This window comes from Lissotriton helveticus, chromosome 4_1, assembly GCF_964261635.1.
Source record: "Lissotriton helveticus chromosome 4_1, aLisHel1.1, whole genome shotgun sequence".
In the NCBI taxonomy this organism is placed as follows: Eukaryota; Metazoa; Chordata; class Amphibia; order Caudata; family Salamandridae; genus Lissotriton; species Lissotriton helveticus.
The window spans coordinates 296,254,121-296,280,545 of NC_136063.1; the positions used below are offsets into that span (position 1 = coordinate 296,254,121).

A 26,425-nucleotide genomic window follows, 5' to 3' on the forward strand; every position below is an offset into this window, starting at 1 on the left:
CTTACAGATATATCGTTACCGAAGGTAAGTAACTTGTTCACCACCATACCCAGTAGAAGTACTAAAATGAGCAGCCAAGCTTTCTGCAATAACATCACAAGTTTGTTTAGGGAGAAAGTTAATAATATAGATGCACTATTTGAGGCTACAATCACTTATGACCTGAATGAGGAAGGTACATTTGAAGCCGCAATCTCTAGTGACCTGAATGAGGAAAATCCAGGTTTCTGCTTAGAACATAGTGTTTCTCCTTGCTTTTCTCTGGTCACCTGTGAACAGGTAGAAACGTTTTTCTTGCAGCAAAATCAGGATCTTCTTTGGATCCATGTCTCCCTTCAACCTTAAAAACTATAGCGAGTATAGTAGGCACTATTCTTGCGCGCATCTTCAATGCCATGTTTCCGGTCTGAATTTTTCCTACATTATGGAATGATTCTTCCATCCATCCATTACTAAAAAAAAACTGATGAACCAACAGTTGACCAAATTCATTCAGGATAACCATTTACTGGACCCTACTCAATTTGCGTTCGGTTCAGAACACAGCACCGAGACTGCATCAATCAAAGCCACAGAGAAAATTAGGGTAGTGATGGATAAAGGCGGGTCTGCTGCCCTAATATTCCCCATTTTATCAGCAGCTTTTGACATGATAGATCATTGCATGTTGAAACTGCATCTAAAGATTTGGGCATTATGATTCTGCACTCTTTGCTTTATTCGTTTCTGGTGGATAGAACTCAGTTGGTTGCATTGGATCACTTTAAATCCGCACTGTATGTGCTGCCTTGTGGGGTCCCACAGGGTTCTTCCCTCAGCCCTACATTATTTAACATCTGTGTTGGAATTGGCATCCTTGATTCAACAGTTTGGATTTAGTTTGACATCTTACACAGGCAACACCCAAATTGGGGTTGCAGTGTTTAAAAATGAACAGTCTACCTCATCCCGCTTTCAACAGTGCATGCAGGAAATAAGTACCTGGATGAACAAACCTGGTTTAAATCTCAATTCATATAAAACTGAGAATCTTTGGCAGTCTTTCGCCAACATGGGATGCCACTTGGTGGCCAGTTGAACTATGGGAGCTTCCCAAACCAGTAATCAAGGCAAAAAAAATGGGAATTGTACTAGACAATAAATGTAGTTATGTGAACTAAATAAACACCACGGTTTCTTATGTATTTCTCATAATGAGGAAAATAAAGAAAATTCTTCATCTGCCAGCCAATTCCAGGAGGACAGTGGTTATTGCACTTGCGCTATCTAATATAGATTACTGTAACAGTTTGTACCTAAATATGCAAGGTCAAGTTCTGAAAGTGTTACAGATGATACAAAATGTAGCTGAAAGAGTCTTACTGCATCTGCCCGAAATTCTGAAACTGCAGTGGCTTCCAGTGGTAGGCCGTATTAAGTTCAATGCCTTGTATTTGGCCTTTAAAGCTTTAAACAATAGGGTACTTGATTTTCTTAAAAACCTTTACAATTGATATCATCCTAGCAGACTGCTTCAGTCCACCGAAGATAAATATATGACTGTTCCCAGAGTTCTTAAAACAAACTGAGGTGGTAGCAGCCGAAGTTACGGAACAGCAAAACTCTGGAACACTCTTCCTTTGCATATTAGATCCTCCCATTCCTCGTCTTCCATTAGGAAGGGCCTTAAAACGTGGCCTTTTCAGATCTAGGCCGCCTGTGGTGATGTGTTCTGAGCTTTAGCGCCAAGACACCTCAGGGTATTCGTGCGGTCAACAAGTTTAAATAACATAACATTAAGTAGGCGTTGTGGGAGATGTGTATATTTTTGGTTGATATGAGGTGTACTGTCGAAGCGAAATGATGGAAAAAGAATTGTTGCTGTGAGAGGCACATATTGCCATGTTGGAGATCCATATTCAGTTGGGTTTGAGGTGAATCTACTAACCAACTTGTACAAAAGATCTTGAAATGTCAAGTGCTTTGGTGATTGGAGGGTGCTCGGGCCCAACTTTGCTGAAGTCCTATTTTGAATGATTTGTAGGACAATAGCTTTCTGGTTCCTCTTTGTTGTGGTAAATTGGTCACCTGATATAATGGTAAGTAATTTTGCTTACACCATAGTGATTTGGGTACAAGGGGTAGTCTGGTTTTGCTACAGAGATCTTCCATTTGAAGCCCAATTTGACTCCTTGTACCTAATCCAAAGAGCTTTGTTTAGTACTTTAATCATGAGAATTATTTCTGCCTGTCATTCCCTGGGAAGGTTGCTTAGGATAAAATACAAATGATACTAATTGAGATGCTTTATTGCATCTGTGCAGTAGAAATAGCCATGTTTGAGGCATGTGGGCTGCTGAATTCACATATTATGCGCTGGGATGCCTTCAGGTAGCCACGCGCTATATAAGAATCATTTCTTTCATTCATCGCCGCCTAGTGTTGGGTCCGGATGATTGCACGTTGTTGTCCTGGAAGAGTCTTCGAAGTATCACGAGATAGGTGGCTCCTCCCCTGCACTACAGTGTGCATGGGCATCCTTTCCATCCTCAGATTGTTTTTTTCCGCCATTGGGTTGGGATGTACTTTCTTTACTAGAGTTCGGAAACTTTTTCTACAAGGCCAAAAAGCCTTCGGGGTCGTCGGTATTGTTCTTTCGATCGGTGCTGAAGTTCTTGTTCCAGTTCTTTCGAACCAGGACGTCGAAGAGTGCCGCGTGGCCTTTTCGACACCAAAGGCCCGATCGTCGATGGAACGAAGCCCGTTCAAGCGATGCCCCCTTTGTAACTCTAAATACCCGCACATCGACGTACACCCGGTGTGCAACAAGTGCTTATCACCAGACCACAACGAGGACCACTGTCTAGCTTGTGCTCGGTTCCGGTCGAAGAAGACGCTTTGGCTCCGACGTGCAGCGAGACAAACGATGACGAAGCCAGTGCCCGACCCAGTAAATATCTTCGATGAAGACGAGGACGAGGTCATGGAGACCGAGGATCCGGAACAGGCGTCGGATCCAGGCTCGGAGCACGACTCCAACTGCTACGAAGGCGACTAACGCGTTGATGAAGAAGACGTCGAAGAGGTAAGGGACGACGTGTCCCCCCATCAGAGCCGTCGATGACGACTCGAGTGATGAACCAGGCCCAACAGCGGCTACTGGGGCCCAAAAAGACACTCAAAAGCTTTCTAAGGCTCAGGTCGAGGCATCGCCGAAAGGCCTTAGCCAAGACCTTAACAAACATTCTATAGCCCCGTGTCTCGGCCCGGCTAAGAATACATCGCATGAGCCATCGGTCGCCATACAGAAAGCGAAACCGAAAGCTATAGAGGCAAAACCGAAACTGCTAAAGACAGTCCTCGGATCGAAGAGTGCAACCACGTCCGATTCGACGTCGAAGAAAAATGTCGACGACCCTGCGGGGTCCACCACAAAGGGTGTCGAACCGAAGATTGGTGCGCTAAAGACATAGCTAAAGCCAAGTACGTCGAACCCACGAGGTCGGCGTCGACTGACAAAGACACAAACAAAGGACTAGAGTCTCGAAAGGCCCTCGAACCGAGGCACCGAATCGACACAAAACAGCTCGTCAAAGCCCTCGAGCCGAAACAAAAAGGCACCTCGAAGGAGCGCGTCGAGTCGAACAAAAAGAGCGCGCCTCCAACGAATCAAGCACCAAAGTCGACGCAAGGCCAAAAGCACGACGACAGGGCGAAGTCCGTCGGTCAAATATCGACGCTAGCCCCAAAGCCGCCGATAAAATTCAGACTGTCCCCCAACGGCACGGCCTAAGGCAATCGATCCGACAACAAGAATCGATTCATCCAAAACTGTGTCACTTGGAAAAAGAAGTCATCCTCTAGAAGAGGACCTTATGTACCAGGAGCCCTCCTATGATGATCAAGCAAAGCTCCACATCGACGCAGACTTACTGTCTATCACACAAAGATCAGGGCAGAAAATCCTCTGGAATCCTACAAAATCCCACTGTAAAAGAAAAGGGATTCTTTAACATCACCTGTCCGTTTTGAACCTGTAAGGTACCATGACCAGGACACTTATACAGGCTCACCCACACGCTCTACTGAGGACATGGGGTATGACTATGATGAACAATATAGCTACCCTGCAGGAGATGATCATGATGACCAGGCTCAAGCCTGGACAGACACTACCGACCAGGGAGAGTCACAAACTATCCCTGATACTCCTTCTTATCCTATAAAAACTTCGCCAACAGAAGATACAGCGGTGTTTAACGCATTAATAGAAAGGGCAGCACATAATCATGATGTGGACATGCATGCTGACCCAGTTGAGGAGGATTTCTTGTTTGACACTTTCTCCTCTTCTGAGAAATCTGTTAAAACATTACCAATGTTAAAAGGTGTCCTAAAACACGCAGGAGACATTTTTAAGGAAACCACAAGAGCAAGGGTTGTTAACCCCAGGATTGAGAGAAAATACACACCGGCGCCTGTGGACCCTACATACATTCGGGGCCAGTTGCCATTGGACTCTTTGGTGGTATCCAGCTCGTAAACGTGCCAACTCCCAAACTGGTGATGCTCCTCCCCCAGACAAGGAGTCTAAAGTGTTAAAAGCTTCTGGGAAAAGGGTGGCTGCTCAAGCAGCTAACATCTGGAGAATTTCCAACACGCAGGCCCGATTAGCCAGATATGATAGGGCACATTAGAGCAACTGCTACAACACTTGCCTGATCTCTACAAGGAAGGGGCTGAAACACTAATCTAAGAAGGGAAACTAATATCCAACACATCTATTAAGTGTGCGCTGGATGTAGCACACCCTGCAGCCAGGGCCATCAACACAAGTGTCCTGCTCAGAAGGCATGCTTGGTTGGTTGCGCATCTCAGGGTTCAAACAAGAAATACAAACTACACTACTAAATCAGCCTGTAACCCCTGATTTTTTTTTATTTGGATCAGATGTGGACACCATCTTAGAAAAACTTAAGAAAGACACGGAGACAGCCAAATCTATGGGGGCCCTGCAGTCTCAACAATTCAGAGGTGGTTCCTTTCGTCGCTCCAGTAACAGAGGGGCTACAAGAGGCCAGGCGTCCCAGCGAACTCAATACAATAAAGGGAACACGCAATCCACCTATACTAAAACAAACCGAGGCGGATACCGTGGCAACAGCAGTAAAGGCAGAGGACGAGGGAATAACACCAGATCCTCCGCCAATACTAAGCAGTGACGCCTTGTCGCTGACCCCAGACCATGTAACACCAGTCGGGGGCAGATTACAACAGTTCCTGCCAGTCTGGGAAGGCATTACCACAGACAGGTGGGTGAGACAACTTATTCAGTACGGTTATTGTCTAGAGCTAACATCAACTCCACCCAATATACCCCCAAAACACCGTCCTATGTCCGCAGAGCACATAGACTTATTGCAACAAGAAGTTCTCAGCATGCTGCAAAAAGGGGCTATAGAACTCGTCCCTCTACAGGAACAGGGTACAGGGGTGTACTCTCTGTACTTCTTAATCCCCAAAAAGGACGGGTCTCTCAGGCCAATACTAGACCTCAGGCCCCTAAACCAATACATCTTGTCAGAACACTTTCACATGCTCACTTTACTGCAGGTCCTACCATTACTCAGTCAGGGAGACTTCCTCGCCACACTAGACCTAAAGAATGCGTATTTCCACATACCAATACATCCAGCACGCAGGAAGTATCTCCGGTTCACCATCCTAAATCAGCACTACCAGTTCAAAGTACTGCCTTTCGGGGTGACAACAGCCCCCAGGGTGTTTACCAAGTGCCTAGCTACAGTGGCTGCGCACCTACGGAGAAACCATATTCACGTCTACCCGTACCTGGACGACTGGCTCATCCAAGCAAAGTCAGCCCAGCAATGTGCCAGCCACGTGTCCCGCACTATTCACCTCCTACACAGCCTCGGATTCTCATTGAACTACCCAAAGTCTCATCTTCAGCCCGCCCATGTACAACAGTACCTGGGGGCAACATTAGACACTCTGGCGGCAAAGGCACAGCCAAACTCAGCAAGAATCAACAGCATTCTGTTACTCATTCAAAAATTCAGACCCCAACACTCGCTCCCAGCAAGAGTGTTTATGCAGTTGATAGGCATGATGGCCTCCTGCATCTTCATAGTCCCTCACGCGAGACTACACATGCGTCCGCTTCAGGAGTGCTTAGCACGGCAATGGAACCAGGCTCAGGGACAATTGAAAGACCTAGTGTTGGTGACCGGTCGTGCATACAGCTCTCTGCATTGGTGGAACCCGCAAAACCTTTGCAAGGGACGACTGTTCCAAGAGCCGGTACCACAAATAGTGCTCACGACGGACGCATCTCTCCTGGGATGGGGAGCGCATGTCCTCCATTACATAGTGCAGGGACTATGGACAACACAGCAAAAAAGGATGCACATCAACCTGCTGGAACTGATGGCAATCTTTATGGCAATGAAGGCGTTCAAGGTACATCTGTGCAACAAAGTTGTTAGTCCGGACAGACAACATGACTGCAATGTACTACATACAGAAGCAGGGGGGGGACACTCTCCACAGTTGTCCCATCTAGCGCAAAGCATGTGGAAGTGGGCCATTCAGAGAAACATCTTCCTCATGGCGGAACACCTCCCAGGCAAGGACAACCAGATGGCGGATCTGCTCAGCAGACACAGCCACCAGATGCACGAGTGGGAGATACATCCCTCAGTGCTGCAACCGTACTTCCAGCGGTGGGGTCATCCAGACATAGACCTGTTCGCCACAAGGGAAAACGCAAAATGCCAAAGCTTCGCCACCAGGTTTCCACATCCACATCCGCAGTCTCAGGGCAATGCGATATGGATGAACTGGTCAGGCAAGTTTGCGTACGCTTTTCCCCCAGCCCCGCTCATACCACTAGTAGCACACAAACTGCGACAACACTCAATGACACTCATCCTAGTTGCTCCAACGTGGGCGAGGCAACCCTGGTACACCACGTTCCTAGAACTTTCCGTGGTGCCTCATCAAAGGCTCAAATTAACACCCAGTCTTTTAACGCAGAGCCATGGCGACATTCAGCACCCAGATCCGCAACAGTTGAACCTTGCGATCTGGCTCCTGAGGACATAGAATTTGGTTACCTAAACTTGCCTCCCGACTGTATGAATATTATCAAGGAGGCAAGAAGGCCTACAACCAGAGCATGCTATGCGGCGAAGTGGAAGCGATTTAGTCATCTGTTGTAACAATAATGACATAAATCCGCTAGATGCATCTACTCAAAACATCATATGTTATCTCTTACATTTGCACAGATGCAATCTGGCTTATTGTTCCATACGGATACATCTAGCCGCCGTAGCAGCTTATCTTCAGAACAGGCAGCACCTTTCCCTCTTCAGAGTGCCTGCTATTAAAGCTTTCCTAGAGGGACTGAAACAAATCATTCCACCAAGGCACCCACCTTCACCTGTCTGGAACCTCAACGTGGTTCTCACCAGACTAATGGGACCACCTTTTGAACCTCTACATTCCTGTGAGATACAATTCCTAACATGGAAGGTGGCCTTTCTAGTAGCTATTACATCGCTCAGAAGAGTTAGTGAGCTGCAAGCCCGAACTATTGAGGAGCCATTCATACAAATTCACGCTAATAGGGTAGTGCTGCGAACTAACCCTACATTTATGCCAAAGGTGGTGTCCCAGTTTCACATCAATCAAGCTATAGAACTGCCAGTATTCTTCCCTAATCCAGATTCCGTGGCAGAAAGAGCTCTACATACCCTAGACGTTATAAGAGCGCTCCTGTACTATATAGACAGAACAAAACTTTTCAGAAAGACCAAGCAACTGTTTGTTGCCTTTTCCCCACAGCACAAAGGAAACCCCATTTCCAAATCAGGTAAAGCCAGATGGATTGTTAACTGCATACAAATCTGTTATCAAAAAGCTAAACGCACATTAACAGTTCCCCCACGAGCGCATTCAACATGCAAGTTAGGGGCATCCATGGCTTTCCTAGGAAACATTCCTCTAGAAGACATATGTAAGGCAGCCACATGGACTACCATACATGCATTTACCAAACACTACTGTGTAGATGTACACTCTAAGCAGCAAGCAGGTGTAAGGCAGGCTGTACTCAAAACTCTTTTTCAGACTGCTGCAGCTGGCACGGGCAACCGCCGCTAGGAGGAAACTGCTATACATTCTATGCATAAGATGTGAATTCAGCAGCCCACATGCCTCGAACGGAATATGCTACTTACCAGTATGCATCTGTTCTTGGCATGTAGGGCTGCTGATATTCACATCGCCCTCCCTCCTCCCCGGTGCCTGTCGCAGCTGTAGCACTCAAAATTAATCTCTAGCATGGACTTCACTTACTGTATTTTACTCCATCCCTGCCACCACGGGGAAAAACAATCTGAGGATGGAAAGGATGCCCATGCGCACTGTAGTCCAGGGTAGGAGCCACCTATCTCGTGATACTTCGAAGACTCTTCCAGGACAACAACGTGCAATCATCCGGACCCAACACTAGGCGGCGATCTATGCATAAGATGTGAATATCAGCAGCCCTACATGCCAAGAACAGATGCATACTGGTAAGTAGCATATTCCTAACTTTCACTCGTTGTTGTTATAAAGTTTTTTTCATTAGCTGTGTATTTGATATTTAATTTAAGTATTATGTGCAATTTGGATGGCAGCTGGTATTGTGGGCCAGTGCGGGACAGAATGGTCTCGCCAGTATATTGAACAAATAGCATTTAGTAATGCAGATACCTATTGCACTATGGTGATCAGGGATTGAAAAGAAATGTTCAGTTTCGTGGGAGTCTTATCAGGGCTGTGGTGCAGCAGCCAAAGGGATTATTACAGAAAACTTGTAAAATGACACTGAAGGTTGGTTTTTGAAGTAAAACTGTCACCTTTTTCGTTTTCAAGGCTAGGAAAGAAATTCTCAAGATCCATACACGAGACTGGAATCCTAAACTTTCGGATGTCTTTGTACAGGAACTAGCAGAAAAATGTGTTGGTGAGCATTGTATTCATGAAGTGGATGTTCACACCACTTCCTGCAGTCTATTGATTGTTAAAGTAAGACTAATTTAATGTATCTTTTGTTTGATAATGGTTACTTAAGGTGGAGTCTTTGGGTCTGTGGGTAATTCAAGGTTCATAGCAGGATCTGTTCGCAGGGCTAAATGCCAGTGTCCGCTTCCTTTTCCAGTTCTGTTCCTTTACTGCTGAATGCTCTTGGGAACACCAGCCTGATAATGGTGAATGTTCAAAGGTACAGGTTTATCAATGAAGGATACCAGTGCGTCAGAACTACTGTTAATGGGATGACTTATTTAGCTTGACAGATATTTCTGGACAGTTGTTAACAATAGAACTGACTCTGCCATTTATTTTACTGATTTGACTCGCCCTCTTGTAACTCTCGATCAGGTACACGTCAGGTTGCACATTTTTTCAAGACAAGGAATAGCAGTGACTTCTCAGTTATGACCTTCAAAGGGGAACTTCCTTTCTGTTGATCACTGCTCAAATATCAAATCAATTATTAGGAAACATTTGAGAATGGGGTGGCTTCACAAAGTATTGCTACCTGCTTCATTTATCTCACCAGACCAGGTCACTGAATTTTCAATGGCAGGAAACAGTTGTAGATGTATGTACACCCTACATACTGCAGGTAATGTAAATAAATCACCCCATAGGAAATGTATTACTTAAAAGAGTTCAGCTGTTGCAAATGTCCCGTTTGACAGTTAAGCACCTTACGATACTGTGCATCACATTATACACAGCTTCCCAAATGAAGAGGTACTCTGTGATACAAAGTGTCCATATCCGGTTTAATGCAAGTGTCACTAGTTGAGGAGCAAGTGTTAAAGCTTCCTCCATCTGTGCGCAACCGCTTTAAAAACATGTTAAGGACACTCCCCTATCTCTAAACAAGTCAGTCTCTTTCCAGACTATGTGGAGCAGAATATGCAACAATTGGGAAATATGAAAGTGGCATGATTTTATTATTAGAGTACCATAATTGAACCAGTCTTGTCCTTCAGTGTCCGAGAAAGCATTGCTCCTCTTGCTGTCATTCAGCCCGGAGTATGTTTCCAGCTAAGACTGTGTTCTTGTCAAATTTATGGCTTCTGGCTTGGTGGGGGGAGGGTGTTTATACAGACTGATTGGCTTCTTATGAGGCACTGCTAACAATTGACTTGGTGACATTTTGCAGTATCTGGAAAGCTAAGAATACATTTGTTTGAACTATTTCTCAGGGGTACATTTTGTGAATTTTCTGTTACAGCAGTTGACACGCAGAATAGATATTTAAACTACTGTGAACATTGCAAAGAACATGGTCTGCGATGCCAGCTGGCTTGTTTGTAGGACACCATCACATATGGTCATTACACATCCTGCAGTCCATTTTAAACATACTTTCACAGTACTGGTTCCGGTACCCGTGATCATGTGCAACAACTGCTGGCTCACCTTTGCCTGGACCCTGCCACCTCTGCAACACCATTGAGCAGTGTGCATAAGCCCTCCCTGCTCCCACATGTATTGAGTGTATGACCAAGGCAGAGAAAAGAGGCAAGCAGATGGGTGACTCTGACTACAAGACCAAGGACTGTAAATAAAAAATGAAATAAAAGATATACACACACTGACACACACACATGGACACTGAGGGGAATAGGGTATCTTAAGATCTCTACTGGGGATAAAGCAATAGCTCATGAGAAGGTACAGTGAATCGTAATACGTGTTGGAGTGAGAAAGGTTTACTTGCAGAAGTTGCACGCCTGTGGTAGATTCAAAGTCAGGCCACAGCATGCAACTCACCATTTGTATACCTCTTCCCCTTAGTCTGCCCTGCTTTACCTCCCTCACCCTCCTTATCTCCCTCTTAAATGCGCTGCCATTCCCTCTTCCACCCGCTATCTCTTTCCCTCTACTTTCCTGTGCTTGACAGCTCTGCCTCTCTGTTCACCTCTTTGGTGTGCCCCATCTATTTCTCAGACAGAGGTACTGGTAAAATGGCTTGAATCTCAATAGTGGTTCACACTGCTGTTGCCACCAGTCTCTGCATAGCTTGGATTGAGGATTCCCTTTGTTTGCCCCCGGTCATCGGAGCACAATTCTGGACAAAAAAAGGAACCCATTCAGTGGACACGTGATTGTTGAACCCACTGGAGACAAAAACACTAGGCTGTTGAGAAGGGTTGTAGGGCAGGACGAGAAAGCTTGTATAAACAGGAATGACGAATTTAAAAAAAATAGTTTTGAAAGGTACAGTTGCTGACCAAGAAACAAGTGCACCCTTGGGTGGAATTGTACTATTTGGAGTTTAAGATCACATAATTATCCAGTATTAGGGGTGTCTTTCATGGATTCACATGCCTGAATCATTCCCCGTCGTCGAGACGGGAGCCTCCGGTACATAAAAAAGTAATGTCCTATAGACATACATAGAGAAAATAGGCCTAAGGGCCTCCCCTTAGTAGCCTTTCTTAGTCCTTATGTAAAAAGGACCAAACTCTCCTAGTCAGCCAATCAGCTCTGACCTCCCTCTAGAACCTTCCTGCGAGGAGCCTCAGTCCCTCAGATTTTCTACCGCACGTTGTGCTAAGGGAGTCTCCTCTGAGCTCTGCTCAGATTCTGTGTTGTTTTCACCTAATTTGGCTTTTCTACTATGGATTATCTTAAAATACATTCTTTATCTTCAAATACTTTCTTTAAAGAAGGTTTAACAAGGGAAAGAACTGAAGAATTCTGTTTGGAGCCTGCACTTCTTGTTCCAAGAGGTGGCTCTGCTCGATTCCTCACACTCACAGACCAAAGGCTACAAGGTATGTTGCTTTTTCAAGTGACTTTTGAAGGGTCGTGAACAGAGGCTGTTAATATGGTTAAGGCCAGAAAGGAGGTTATTTATTTTCTCCAGTTACTGCGATGAGGTGTTGCCCTCAAAGTCCAGGAGACCTCAATAGAGAATCTCCTCAGACTCATTCCTCAGGGTACCATCCTGAGAAGGCCCCAAAAAAGACCGCTCAGGGGTCTTCCGGGCGCAGTCCTTCAAGGATCTCCCCACTCTGTGGGAAAGGAGAGTAAAGGACTTGCTTTGGAGAAATATCGGACAAAATAGACGACGTATGAACCGTCTATATCCCCTCCTCTGGTCATAGGATCGTTCAGAAAGGCGTCGTCTATACCTCCTGAGGTACAGCCTAAGAAGCCATCGATGTCAAAACCATCATCATTGCAATGAGAGCGTAGACGACGACGATGACGTCGACGACGAGACCATAGACGGCGACACCGACGTCGACGATTGGAGCGTCGAGAGCGTCGACGACGAGGACATCGACGACGAGACCGTCGACGACACCATGGACGTCGACTTCGACGACGGCGAGGACCGTCGACGACGGCGAGGACCGTCGACGACGGCGAGGACCGTCGACGACGGCGAGGACCGTCGACGACGGCGAGGACCGTCGACGACGGCGAGGACCGTCGACGGCGAGGACCGTCGACGGCGAGGACCGTCGTCGACGGCGAGGACCGTCGACGACGGCGAGGACCGTCGACGTCAAGACCGTCGCCGTCGGCGACGCAACCATCGACGACAGCCTCTCGGAACGAAGGCCTGTCTACGGTTTCGATGATGGCCTCATCTACGATGATGGCCTCATCTACGAAGGCGCATTTTCGTGGGCGCGTCTATGACAGCCTGTCTACGGCAGCCTGTCTACGGCGGCCTGTCTACAGCGTCTACAGGGCCTAGTCTACAGGGCCTAGTCTACGAGGACCTAGTCTACAATGGCCTATTCTATAGTCTACGATGGCCTGGTCTACTGGCCTACTCTAGGGAGGCCTAATGATCGATGGCCTAGTCGTCTACGAAGGCCTAGTGCTCGATGGCCTAGTCTACGATGTCCTAGTCTACGACGGCCTAGTCTATGACGGCCTCGTCGACAAGGGCTAGTCTAAGGAGTCGACTGCTCGCCTACGACGCCCTGTCTAAGGTATCGACGATAGCCTCATCTACGTAGGCTCATCTTCGAGGACTCGTCTACGGCGGCATAGTCATTGACGACATCGTCTATGACAGCCTGTCTGGTCGACCAGGGCCTTCTCTAAGATGGCCTAGCCTAAGATGGCCTCGTCTACGCGGGCCTCGTCTACGCGGGCCTCGTCTACGTGGGCCTCGTCTACGATGGCCTAGTCTACGAGGGACTCGTCTACGATAGCCTCGTCTAGGATAGTCTAGTCTATGATGACCTCATCTACGACGGACTCAGCTACGAAGGCTAGTCTACGACGGCGTCGACGGCCTTGTCTACGAGTAGTCTACGACGGCCTCATCTATGACTGCTCGTCTACGACGGCATACTCTCTGACGGAGATCTTGTCGACGAACTCGTCAACGAAGGAGGAAATCCACCAAGTCTGTAATCTCTTTTAAGGGGGTATGGTCATCTATGACTGCGCGTCTACGATGGCATAGTCTTTGACGGCAACCTCGTCGACGGATTCATCGACGAAGAAGGAACTCCACCACTTCTGGAATCTCTTCTAAGGTGGTATGGAGAGCTGCTCAACGTTTTAATATCTCCATGACCTCTCAAGAACAGGCCTGCTTCTTGTACGTCTTCAAAGAACCCTACAAGAAGGCAGTAAGGTCAATACGGGTTATCCATTACCTATAGTCAGAAGAGGTAAGGGTCCGATAGTACCCCTCCTCTGTATCACTGGTGATCCCTCCGTTGGAGAAGAAGTATAAGGCGCCAGATACAGCACCGGCGTGCTTAACAGGAACTTTCTAAGCCGGACTCGGTAATGCCACAGGCGGCCTAGAAAAACTCCGGGGATCCTTCGGCCCCGTTGTCACCTCCTCCTGATAAGGAGGGTCTAAGAGTGGACAACCTTACGAACAGGTTTTCCTCTGTGAACGTTCTAGCGCTCTTGGTACGCTAGCATGGACAATTGTGGGCACACTGGCCCCATACCAGCCGGAATTACCAGACTCATCCGAAGAGGAAGTTAGGTGGATTCCGCTATAGGCGGTGCATTGGCGTTAAACCATAGACTGCACGAGGAATATCGCTATGACAGGGTTCCGCAAGTGGCTGGACCAGCAGTCTTGCGGATCCAAGGAGGGCCCTTTCCGTCCTGAGGTGCAAACAACGTTTGTGGACAGGCCAGATGAGGGCCAGTCACTATTGGCACGAAAAGTTAACGAAACAGACAATGCGAGAGCTTTGGACACTCTTCAGTATATGAACCAGTCCTTTAGTACAAATGGAGGAAGAAGAAGGTCTTCCCTCAAAGGAAATTATCAATTCCAATCTTCCTGCTCTTCAGACCAGAGTAGACCACAATGCCTTCAGTCGCCGACAATAGCAAAACAAGCACCCATCTTCTGAGAAATTGTCTTCTCATGGAACGGGCAGCGGAGATATCAAGATGTACAGCTGCATCTACGTCTGGATTATGCTGTAGAAAGGAGCTATAGCGAGAGTTCCTCCTCCTCAAAGGAGCTGTAGCGAGAGTACCTCCTCCTCATAAGGGAAAAGGGTTTTTTTGTTCCCGCTTCCTTTTTAAATCCAGAAAAAAGATAAGAGGAGGAGACCAACCTTGGGCTTCAGAGACTTCAACACCCTCCTAAAAGAGGCAGTTGTTTCGCATGGTAATCCATGAGGTCCAGCAAACAGGACGTTTACTTCCATATCCCACTTCACAGGAATCACTAAAAGTACTTACGATTTGCAGTAGTTGGCAGACATTTACGGTTTCGCGTTCTGCCTTTCGAGCTCAAGTCTGCACCACACATATTCACGAAATACGGTTCCCTGGGAGCGACATAACTAGGACACCAAGTCTTTCGGTATCTGAAGGACTGCCTGCTCAAGGCTTCATCCTTAAAAGACGTGTCCAGGTCTCCCAACGCCTGCTTTCAGTTTTCGATGCTTGGATCTCATCCTCAATCAGGAAAAATCGGTCCTGAAACCTTCTCACTACATCAGTTTCCTAGGTACATCAGTTTCCTAGGTATAACCCTGGCCACACGGTCAGCAAAGGTTTTCCCATCAGAGAGTGATAGTGTATCCTCCTGATTCCTCGCTCTCAACTACGAACGAGACCTCTACAAGAGGCACTATCGAAGCAGTGGTTACAATCTACAGTGTCATCTTGCCACATAAAAGGGAATCCTCACATGGCCGGAGTCCTACAATGAGGAATATCCTCTCAAAAACTGTCTCAAGGCTTGTCACTCCTACTTCCGGCGGTTCCTCACGTCGTCACAAAATGCGGAAGGTAGTCTCCTATGGAGAAGACACTACATATCAATCTGCCTGAACGGCTGACGGTCTTCCTGGGCCTTCAAGCTTGCCTACCAAGAATAAGACGAACAATGGGCTCACCGATGCGTTCAGCAGGCAGAAACCATTGTAACAGGGAGCTGGACCAACAAATCATTGGCCACGTCTTCTCCAGATAAAACACGCCGCAAATGGATCTAATTGCGACGTGAATGAAAGCCGAATGCCCACACTTCGGTAATTGGCTAGGGAATGCATCTCCAACCGCATGGCGCAATGTCTTTGCGTAGGCCTTTCCACCATTCCCGATGCTCCCATTGTCCTCAAGACAAGGTTGGTGGAGCCTTGTATTCTGATTTTAATAGCCCCAATTGGGCCGAGGCGACATTGGTTCACAGAACTCCACCACCTATCCCTGTAGCCGCCGATCCACCGGCGGCAGTATCTATCTCTGCTTACTATGATCGATAATGCAGTTCGACATCAGGGTCTGAAGTCTCTCTGATTGGTCGCCTGACCCCTGAGTTCAGGGTTCCACAATCGGAATAATCCACAAGACTGAGTTCAGAGTTCCACAATCGGAATAATCCACAGGACTGTAGACATTCTTGCCAGAGCAAGTGCGGATAGCACATGAACATATTCCCGGAAAGGGAAGCGCTTTGTGTCTGCGGTGTCGACCGCAGAAATATGCTTTTCTCCAGATCACTGGTGCAAATATTGCCTTATCTATCCATTACAGAACACTTAGCAGTGCTATCTCGTTATAAAAGAATTCAAACGAGCCCATCGCTCTGGTCAAGCGGGTTGATTAAGCAAGTTCTGAAACGTTTATATAGATCTTTCCCGCCAGTAAGGATGTTGCCACCTCCTGGCATCTCAATGTGGTTCTTACCAAGCTCATGAAACATCCGTTCAACCAGTACACGGAGCTGACCCAAAGTATGTCTCGTGAAAAATCCCCACTAAGAGTCAGTGGGCTACAGGCGGTTTTCTATCCAGAAGAGTGAGCGAGCTCCAAGCTCTGTCCATTCAGGAACCATACATGCAGTTCAGGAATGCTAGCATGGTGCTGAGACCGAACCCAAAATTCATTCCAAAGGTGCCTTCAGACTTTCATCTCAATGAGCCAATAATCCTTCAAACTTTCTTTGCGAACCCTTCAACCGCAGCAGGAAGGGCTCTACATTCTTTAGATCTCAAAGATGTCTCAGGTTCTACCTAGATAAGTCTAAGACTTTCAGAAACTCTTCACAACTGTTCGTGGCATACAGCAGACCAAGAATGGGCCTGTCCCTCACGAAACAAAGCATCTCAAGATGGATCTCATCAACGATTGCATTCTGCCATGACCAGGCCGGACGGCCTTTGACTGATCAGGTCACTGCACATTCCACCAGGGCGATGTCCACGTCAGCAGCACTCTTCGCGGGGTTGCCAATCTTGGACATTGGCAGAGCGGCGACCTGGAAGTCACCGCACACTTTCTCCAGCCACTACTGCCTGGATATCGAACTTCAGAAGGATATGGCAGTGGGTCAAGCGGTGCTTCGCCATCTCTTTCAGTGAGGTGAGCCTTCCTACATCCCGCCATCCAGGTATGCACATTCCTTGCTCTTGTGATACTATATGTGATGATATATGCAGTGTCTAACATGACTGCAGAACTGATTTACATCACAAATGTGCATATCTCATTGCTAACTATTCTGATTCAGGCATGTGAATCCATGAAAGACACCCCTAATACTGGATAAGAAATGCGTTACTTACCTGTAACAGCAGTTATCCAGTATTGGTGTCTTTCATGGATTCACATGCAACCCTCCCGCCTCCCCGGGAAGGACTCACATCCCTCTCTGACAACATTACGCCTACCTAGCTGGGTGCGTACGAAAATCTGAGGGACTGAGGCTCCTCCCAGGAAGGTTCTAGAGGGAGGTCGGAGCTGATTGGCTGACTAGGAGAGTTTGGTCCTTTTTACATAAGGACTAAGAAAGGCTACTAAGGGGAGGCCCTTAGGCCTATTTTCTCTATGTATGTCTATAGGACATTACTTTTTTATGTACCGGAGGCTCCCGTCTCGACGACGGGGAATGATTCAGGCATGTGAATCCATGAAAGACACCAATACTGGATAACTGCTGTTACAGGTAAGTAACGCATTTCTTCGTTTCTAGGGCATCTTCCTAAAATAGTCACTGGGGTCATGTGTATTTGTCATAACATCGGGAGTTAGATATGATAGTCCCACAATGTCATTGTCCACTGCATACAAATGCGACATAATTTAAACGTATCCAGTTTTGGAGTTTGCCTTGTAGGAACTGCTATAGTCCAGTTTCTCTCCTTCATAAATCAGTTTATTATGATCATTTTTCCTATTACTGGATAAGTGGATTTTCAGATAATCACTCAATCTACTAGATTAATATTTTGATGGAGTTCACCTGTATAGTTCTATCCAACACTGGGTAGCAAATTTAAATGAGAATTTAAACTAGTGCAGTGGTTCTTAAACTGAGGTCCGGGGACCCCTAGGGGTCTGCAAAGCCTACTCGGGTGGGTCTGCGACTGCTTAGAAAGTTAAATAACAGAATAATAAAGTGTATGAATGCAAAATAGAATTTCTTTTAATATTCTTTAAAAGTGAAGGGTTTTGAAATTGGAGGTTAAAGGTTAAGTTGGTGTCATCCGATTGATTCGTGGGAGCAGTGCAAGTTCATCAATTGAAATTAGAAAAGCTCCAATCCTTCCATTACAATTTAGATTTCTTTTATATTAGTTTGTGAATTAGTTATATAATTAAATATTTTGTGTATTTGTTTGAATGCTTGTTGACTTATATTTTTGTATATTTTGCGGTTCATTTAATCGAAAGTTCTTACGCTGGGGTCCTCTTCTTCCAGTAATGACTGTGAGGGTCTCTGGATTCCATTAATTATTTAGTGGGGGTCCGGAGTTCCAGTAATGTTTAAGTTGGGGTCGAAAAAAGGTTAGGAACCACTGTAATAGTGCATTTAATGTGTCATCTTATGTTTTTGAGATAAAATTGTCCAAAACTATTAACAGACCTAGGAAATGGGTTCCTGGCTTCCTCACCCAACTGCCTACAGCAACTTTCCATAGGTCTAACGCTTTGGACGCTCATCTGCAGGGGCTGATGTGGGCAAACACAGCCTGTCCTTTAGCCATAAAGCAGGAAGATGGTGTATCTTTAGTTAAGTGCCCATAAATGAATGAATGAATGAATGAATGAATGAAATGCAAATTGTAAAGAGCAGTCAGTTACCCAAAAAGAGGTCCCAGCCCTCAGAACGATGTAACCGGGATACCAGCCATGTTTTCAGACTTTTAGAGTATTTGGTGTAGGAGAGTAGGGTCTGCAATCCTATGATCACCCAGATTTTTGCTTTTTGCTTCACTGGTTTACGACTTTCCCTGGCTGTGGGCCTGCTAATCAGACCCACAGCCTAGCTGTTCTCTCTAATCCAAATTGTACCCAGGTACTGAATTGGCACTGGGCCCTCTCAAGTCCCTGTAGGGCTGAGGTGCACCCAGAAGTCTCCCAGGGGCTGCAGCATGCATTATGCCACCCCTGGGCTGACTAACTAAATCAGACACAACTGGCTGCTTGACAGCTGGGGCAGAGTGGTGTACCCACCCTCTGCTGTAGATATAGTATTCCTATATCTAAACCTAAATGGACACACAGATCTCCTATCAGTCACTCCTATGGCAGGCCTTAACAATCCTGAAGGCAGAGTGCTTGGAATCGTGTGAGATAGTGCTCTGGCATGAGCTGAGCCTGTCTGCGGCTTTCGGGATCCATCCCTTAGCCGTTTCCATGATATCGCATACCATATACTCTTAAGTGCATTATAATCCTCGCGGTTATATGCCAACTCTGTATCGCTTTATCAAAACATGTCGAGTAAGGTGTCATACGAATTGGAATACTAACCCCTCGCCAATTCTGGCGACGGGGTTAGCATTCCACCCTTCTAGAGGGACACAACATGTATGTAACCTGTAACCCCGGTTAAAGTCAGACATAGCCTTAGCTCCACAAAATGGATGCTGCCACCGAGACACAAGTCTGCCCTCCTGCTGCTGGGAGTCCTCCCAGAGCAGGAGGCAAGGACAAAGGGTTTCCTGTCAGGGGCGGTGCCAGCACCGTCCCAGACAGGATTTTGTGTATCCTAGGTAGGCAGTGCTTTAGAGGAAGGTGACTGCAAGTGGCACCCCGGTGCTCACTGTGCATAGGCCGGCTGAAACCAGTTCCAGGGGCACTCCAGCCCCTGGCCTGGGGAAAGCCCGCCAAAGGAGAGTGGTGTAACCACCCCCCTCCTAGTCCCACCCATAGGGCAGGACTTAGTCGCGTGCCAGCCCCCTTTTCCAGGATAAAGGTAGGAACTGGCCCCCTTCCAAATCAGATCATCTTTGAATCCTGAAACTACTTTCCACGAAAGGAACTCAAGACTTCTTCCCAAGATTCTCCCTTGTGACTAAGGAGTAGTCACCCTGCAGCAGCAGGCACCAACCAAGCATCACGGTTTGTTGCCAGTCTCTCCTTCGGATCAAGACTGCTCCAGCACGACGAGAACCGGCTTCCCTGGCACCTCTGACCTCAACCTACATCATCAGCCCAGCTGTGATCCATGGGTGTGACGAGACCTCGAGGGACCGGCCATCTTCAGAACTGCACGACGCTTGTCCAGCACGACTCCCGAGTGACGCTCGACTGAGTGCTTTGGGGTAAGAGAAGCCCCGACCCTGAGCAGCTCCAGCACCGAAGTTCAGCCCCCCTGCATCCACGAGAACTGCGTGGGGCCCTTCTGCTCTTTGCTGCCAACCGCGTTGTCCAGGTCGCTTGCCCGTTGGCTAGTGACCCCTTCACGACGCTCCACGACGACAACTACTGCTGGTCTGGTTGCTCCAGACTAGCCCTTGCTCCCCTCCAACAGAGGAGCACCCTGGACCCTCCTGGTCCACTCAAGACGCCATTTTAGGTCCACCGCGTGGGCCTTGCATTTGCCAAGACTTGTTGCCCAATCCTGGGTCCAGCGACGTCGACAGCAAGAACCTTCGTGGGACAGCTCGCACCTCCATCCTGGTCGCCGACAACGCCTCCTGGTCCGAGAGACTGCAGAGCCCAGCAGCGCCCACTCACCTGGCTGAGGTGACTTCGTCCGGTGCCATCCTGGTGCCCACTCAAATCACTGGCTAGTGATTCAGAACTTGGTCCCCTCTGCTTACAGGTTTCTTCTTCCCTGATCCAGGCTTGGATCACTCCGAACTTTCTTCACTGGCCGCCTGCCAGCAACTCTTTCTTCAGGCTCCTGGATCTTCAACGAGGGTTTCCGACGCAACTTCAACCCTATGCAGCCGCAGCCCCTGGGCTAGGTAACCTGAGTACTCCGGTGCTCCAGCATAGTCCAACACCCTAAGTGTTCGGATCCACTCTTGTTTTCGACCCACCTAGTCGGGTTCGCCCGAGAACAGTAACTTTGCAACTGCTAGCCTCCATAGACTTTTTCCCGCCTTACGCGTGAGAGTTCCCACTCTGCACACGACGTCCACAGGCCTCCTGCATCTAATCCCAGTGTTTAGAATTGTAGGCCTAGCGATTCCTAAGTCTAGAAAAGTATTACTTACCTGCTAGCAAGTTCGCATTCCACTTACTGTGTATATGGTTTTTCGTGCCCCTAGGGCATTTGTGTAAATTGTCCGACTTAAAGTATTTTCTTAAGAGTTTTGTTATGTGCTTAGCTCCCTGACTCATAAAGAGTTCAGGGTAGTCTTGTTATAAATAAATAACTGTTTATTTTCATAACAACTTGTGTGGTGTCCTTTCACTTGGTGTTCAAGGGGTAATGTGATGGTAAAACAGCTGGCTTAACACGCCCTCTAGAGTCTTAGCCTTAGACTGCTCGTATCCATGCTACTAGGATAGCTGGTCTATAAGGTTGACTTACAACCAATCATCAATGAGGGTTGTTTGGACTGATACAAAGTGCTCACTAGAATAGTGAACATTATATATCAGGCCAACTTCTCACATTTGGAATGATTGACTTCTGAATGAAGATAAAAGGGGCGAGAGTTAAGTAATGTAGTGTTCTGGTCACCAGTTTCCCAGTCATTTGCAGTCAAGCCTTGGTATTATTGGGGAGTTCAGATAACTGGATGTAGAATAAATAATGCAGGGCAACATAATAGCTCTGATAACTACAAGGTAAGTCGAAGAGAAGCAAATGGAGTACTTTGCATAACATGCGCAGATAGAAAATGCAAGTGGAATTTACCGTATTTGGTTAATAAATGAAAGTCTGACATCAAATATATCCACATTCTTTGCTGACTCCTTGGGAGAATGAGCATTGCCCAATTCTGTATGCCACCATGAGGGGGACCAGTTCAAAGCAGCACAGGCTCTCCAAAGAGGAGAAGCTCAGTCTTATAGCCGTTAAGCTTCAGGAAATGACTTCAGCTCCGACTTCTCATCTCAGTACCAGCTTATTTAGAGCCATTTCTATGGTCTCTTCTGTTCTTGTTGCTTCACACCTTCGGACATTCTCCATCTTGCCCCTCACCCTTCCTTGCTCTGTAATACTCTTGACTTAAAGAATACATTTGTCAACAAACTTATGCTGTACAGATTCTAGGTTGTACTGTCCATCACCCTTGACATCTGTCCCAGCACTGTTTCCCTGTGAAATGTTGCTGTTTAGTGAGTAAGCAATCCATTAATAAACCCTTGTGCTTACTGTATGTATCATGCGTCTTCATTGTCTGAGGGTTCTGTGTGTAGTCAGTTGCGACTTTTCAGTCTGAGGCTTGGCAAATTAAAATAATTCCTTTTTGTGTGGTTCACCATATGTTTTAATTTATGAACTTCAGTACCCATAACAAGTGTTTTGATATTCAACTGCATGCATAGGATATGCTTGACATTGTTTCTCCGTGGGTGGCTACAGATGAAATTTGCTGTGTGTACTTGTACCGAACACTCAGAATCTTACCATTCCTTTGTTCCCCCTCATTAAGCTTCATGTAACTATTAACTAAATTACTGCTTTCTTGATGCCTTGTGTACCATTGTACTTGTGTTGGAAAAATGTTGTAGATACTGAATGTTTTTCTTAATCCTAGTCAGTAATACCTCTTGAACCATCACTTCTTAAATCGAGATATCCAGGACTTAACCCCTTCCCATACAATGATAAAACAGATTGTGAGGTAGTTGGCTTTTATGAAAGAGATGGAATGAAGAGAGGCGGTGTTAGAACCTGATATGCCAGGTCACCTAGGGTAGCCTGGCCTAGGGGTAAGACATGCAATTCTAGAGGCACAAGTGTGAAGGTTGCAGACCACCCAGCAGTAAATCCACGCAATAACACTTAAAAAGGACACTACACCAATTTGTTAGGAAAATAAGTACTTGTTTATAAAAATAATATACTCTTTGTTCTCTTGGTTCTAGAATTTACAGTTCAATGTAATGCATTCTGCCAGGGAAAAACACTAGTACGTTTAGAAATGCCAAATAATGTCAAAAACACAGTACTCTTAAATTTTTCGTCACATTACATTTAGATGACTTATAATCAGTAGCTCTATCCTCAGGGATGCTAACTTATTACAGTATTTGTCATCAATTATACATTCAAACAATTCCCCAACATTGACCAGACCAGATTTAACTGCAATGAGGAGTTTTCAGTTTAATCAGAAGTTTAGTTACAGACCAGCAATCTCCATGAGGAATTTATTCCTTCATTTATCCAGCAGATTCCTCTGTGCTACTCCCCAACTTGTATTGAACAGGGCTGAAAACGACCAGTGCCTTAATTGCTTCACTGTAGGCGCTAGTGCCACTTCCCCCTGCAATTCACCTCCTTACTTGAGAATAATCTGTTGCTGGGTCCTTCCTTCGCCAGTCGTTTGGTGGAATTCACCACCGATATGGCCAGGGAACACGAGGGTGGTAAAGGCTCTTTCGCCTCACAAAGCTCCCCTGCTTCCCCCCTCCTCACTCAGGCCAGCTCCTCCTGCTCGGCGCTTGAGTGGAAGGACGGAACGATAACAAAATGCCCCCTCAGTTCCCCCTCTCTGCTCGGCCAGCTCCTCCGTGTGGCGCGCGAGCAGAAGGGAGAGGCGGGACACTCACTCTGCGGTAGCCGGCGCTCCTCGTCAGCGTTGACCGGCGGGGGCTGCTACTCCCGCTGACATGCGCGGAGACGCCCGCGTTGGTAACGCCTCTCACGGCGGCCGCTCCCAGGAAGGACACTACTCGCACGGGCCTGCTCGGTCCTAGGCCCCTCCTGTGGGGATTGCTACAACGACTGGGGCATGCGCGAAGGCGCCTTTAAGCAGTGTCTCGCCCTCACTTTCCCGGTCAATCAGAGCGCTGCAGGCAATGCGTCAGGAGCGCGGAAGGCGCCCCCGGGGTCCCGCTCACAGTTGATGCGGCGCTGCCTCAGAGAAACCGGCACCCTTCACCACTTGCCGATTCACCTGGAAATCTAGGGATCGGCCCACTGCACGTCCGGCCAGGGCCTCTCAGGACACCAGGGCACAAGCCTTCCCCAGCACCCAGGAAGGTAGGAAACCGCGCTGGTTCGATTTTGTACCTCAGCTCCCACTTCCCCACTTCGCAAAGTCCTTTTACTATTCAAGTCTGGATGGAAGTTGATGTCTAGGGATGAGGATTATACTTCCTGAGTCTCTTTCACTGGGCAGAGGACTGCGCTCCGCAGCGCCACAGTCTCCTTCTCCTGTGTACACCCCACTATTTTGAAGCTAGGGGTCAGTCAGGCGCCCAGGGTCTCCCTTAAACATCCACAGCAGGGACAAGACAAGGATCCCAAAGGAGGAGTAGAGGGGTGGATTAATTAGGCTGCTTCCCAGACCAGGAGATCAACCCTCGCACTAGTCTCTCCCCACCTTCCAAGATAGCCTGTCCTCCAGCTGACTCTCACAGGTAGACAAAATGGCTGCTCAACCCCTGCCCTTTTATAGACAACCCCCACAGAGTCCAGTAGGGTCCAGAAGGTTCTGGAAGGCCTAAGGTTATCCTATGGGGCTGTCTAAGATGTGGCAGTTGGAAACAGTTAAGGCCCTCCATTTTGTGAATTACAGCAGTTTCCTGACAGAACAGGCCTCTGGGCCTAAGGTGAAAAACTATGAGGGACAAAAGAACACCTATCCCCTTGGCCAACACCTTTAAAAACAAGTGGACACAAACATTATTAAGGGTACGAGGGGCAAAAAGGGGACAAAATAAATAATAAATTGGAGGGACTACGCAAAAAGCCAGACAGGTCTAACACGCGTCCCCCCCAGCTGAAAGTGGGGAGAACTACCCAACCCCTTGGGAGTCCTCATCACTAAGGCGGAAATACCTGGAGAGACCGTCTGCATTGGCGTGGTCCACTCCAGGCCGATGTTCCACCCGGAAGTCCATTCCCTGTAGGGAGATAGACCACCTCAACAGCTTGGGATTTTCCCCCTTCATTTGCATCAGCCAACGAAGGGGTCGGTGGTCAGTCTGAACTAGGAAGTGCGAGCCAAAGAGGTATGGCCGCAGCTTCTTCAGAGCCCACACCACCGCAAAAGCTTCCCTCTCAATTGCACTCCACTTCTGTTCCCGGGGAAGCAGTCTCCTGGATAAGAAGACTACAGGCTGATCCAGGCCCTCTTCATTTAGTTGCGATAACACTGCCCCAATGCCATGTTCGGATGCATCTGTTTGGACAATGAACTCCTTGGAGAAATCGGGAGCCTTCAGGACCGGTGCTACACACATGGCCTGCTTCAACTTTTCGAAGGCTTGCTGACAAGCCCTCGTCCAAACTACCCGCCGAGGTTGTTTCTTTGAGGTGAGCTCTGTGAGGGGCGCTACAATAGTGCCATACCCCTTCACAAAGCGACGGTAGTAACCTGTGAGGCCCAGGAAAGCTCGGACCTCAGTCTGTGTCTTGGGGGGTTCCCAGGCCATGATTGCCCCAATCTTCGCCTGCAGGGGCTGCACAGTCCCCCTACCCACCAAGTGTCCAAGGTACACAACCGACCCCTGCCCAATCTGGCATTTGCTGGCCTTGATTGTCAATCCAGCTTGTTTCAGGGCCTGGAGAACTGCTTGCAAATGCTGCAAATGGTCCTCCCAACTGCTACTGAAGACAGCAATGTCATCCAAGTAAGCAGCAGAGAAACTCTCCATTCCAGAGAGGACCTGGTTCACCAGCCGCTGAAATGTGGCAGGAGCGTTCTTGAGCCCAAAGGGCATCACACAGAACTGGAAGTGTCCCTCAGGCGTGGAGAAGGCTGACCTTTCCTTTGCTCCATCTGTCAAGGAAATCTGCCAGTACCCTGAAGTGAGGTCAAAGGTACTCAGATATTGGGCAGCTCCTAGCCGGTCAATTAATTCATCCGCCCTAGGGATCGGATGAGCATCAGTCTTTGTCACTGAATTCAGTCCTCGGTAATCCACACAGAACCTCAGTTCGGGTGTGGTGCCTGGTGGTGCGGCTTTTGGCACTAGCACCACCGGACTGGACCAAGGGCTGTTGGAAGGTTCTATCACTCCTAGCTCTAGCATCTTGGCAACCTCGCCATGGATGCTAGCCTTCACCTTGTCTGACAGCCTGTAGGTCTTTGACTTCACTGGGGGCTGTCTCCTGTGTCCACATCATGGGTACACAGGTGGGTTCTTCCCGGGACAAGGGAGAACAGCGAAGAGTACTGCTCCAATACCTGGCGGCAATCCTCTTGTTGCTCAGGAGTTAGGGATGGGGAGAGAATCACTCCCTCCACCGACCCATCCTTCTCTTGGGATGAAAAGAGATCCGGGAGAGGCTCGCTTTCTGCTTCCTCGGCAGCATCAGTCACCATCATCAGGATGACCTCTGGCCTCTCATGGTGGGGTTTGAGGCGATTGGCATGCAGCACCCGTAGGGGCTGTCGCGGGGTCTTAAGATCCACCAAGTAAGTGGCCTTACCCTTCTTTTCCAACACCTCAAATGGGCCTGTCCAACGATCTTGAAGGGCACTTAGCTCTCCAGGTTCCATCACCCATACTTTTTGGCCAGGCTCCAACT

At 47.7% G+C, this 26,425-nt stretch overlaps 1 protein-coding gene across 2 annotated transcripts in view; it reads left to right on the plus strand.

Moving 5' to 3' along the window:
- The window catches only part of ATAD2 (ATPase family AAA domain containing 2), a 558,187-nt gene that overhangs the window by 149,305 nt on the left and 382,457 nt on the right, over nucleotides 1-26,425 (plus strand). For both annotated transcript variants that reach the window (XM_078686807.1, XM_078686808.1), the window contains exon 15: nucleotides 8,926-9,016. In XM_078686807.1, the coding sequence (XP_078542933.1) occupies nucleotides 8,926-9,016 (91 nt within the window). The remainder of the gene's footprint in view (nucleotides 1-8,925; nucleotides 9,017-26,425) is intronic.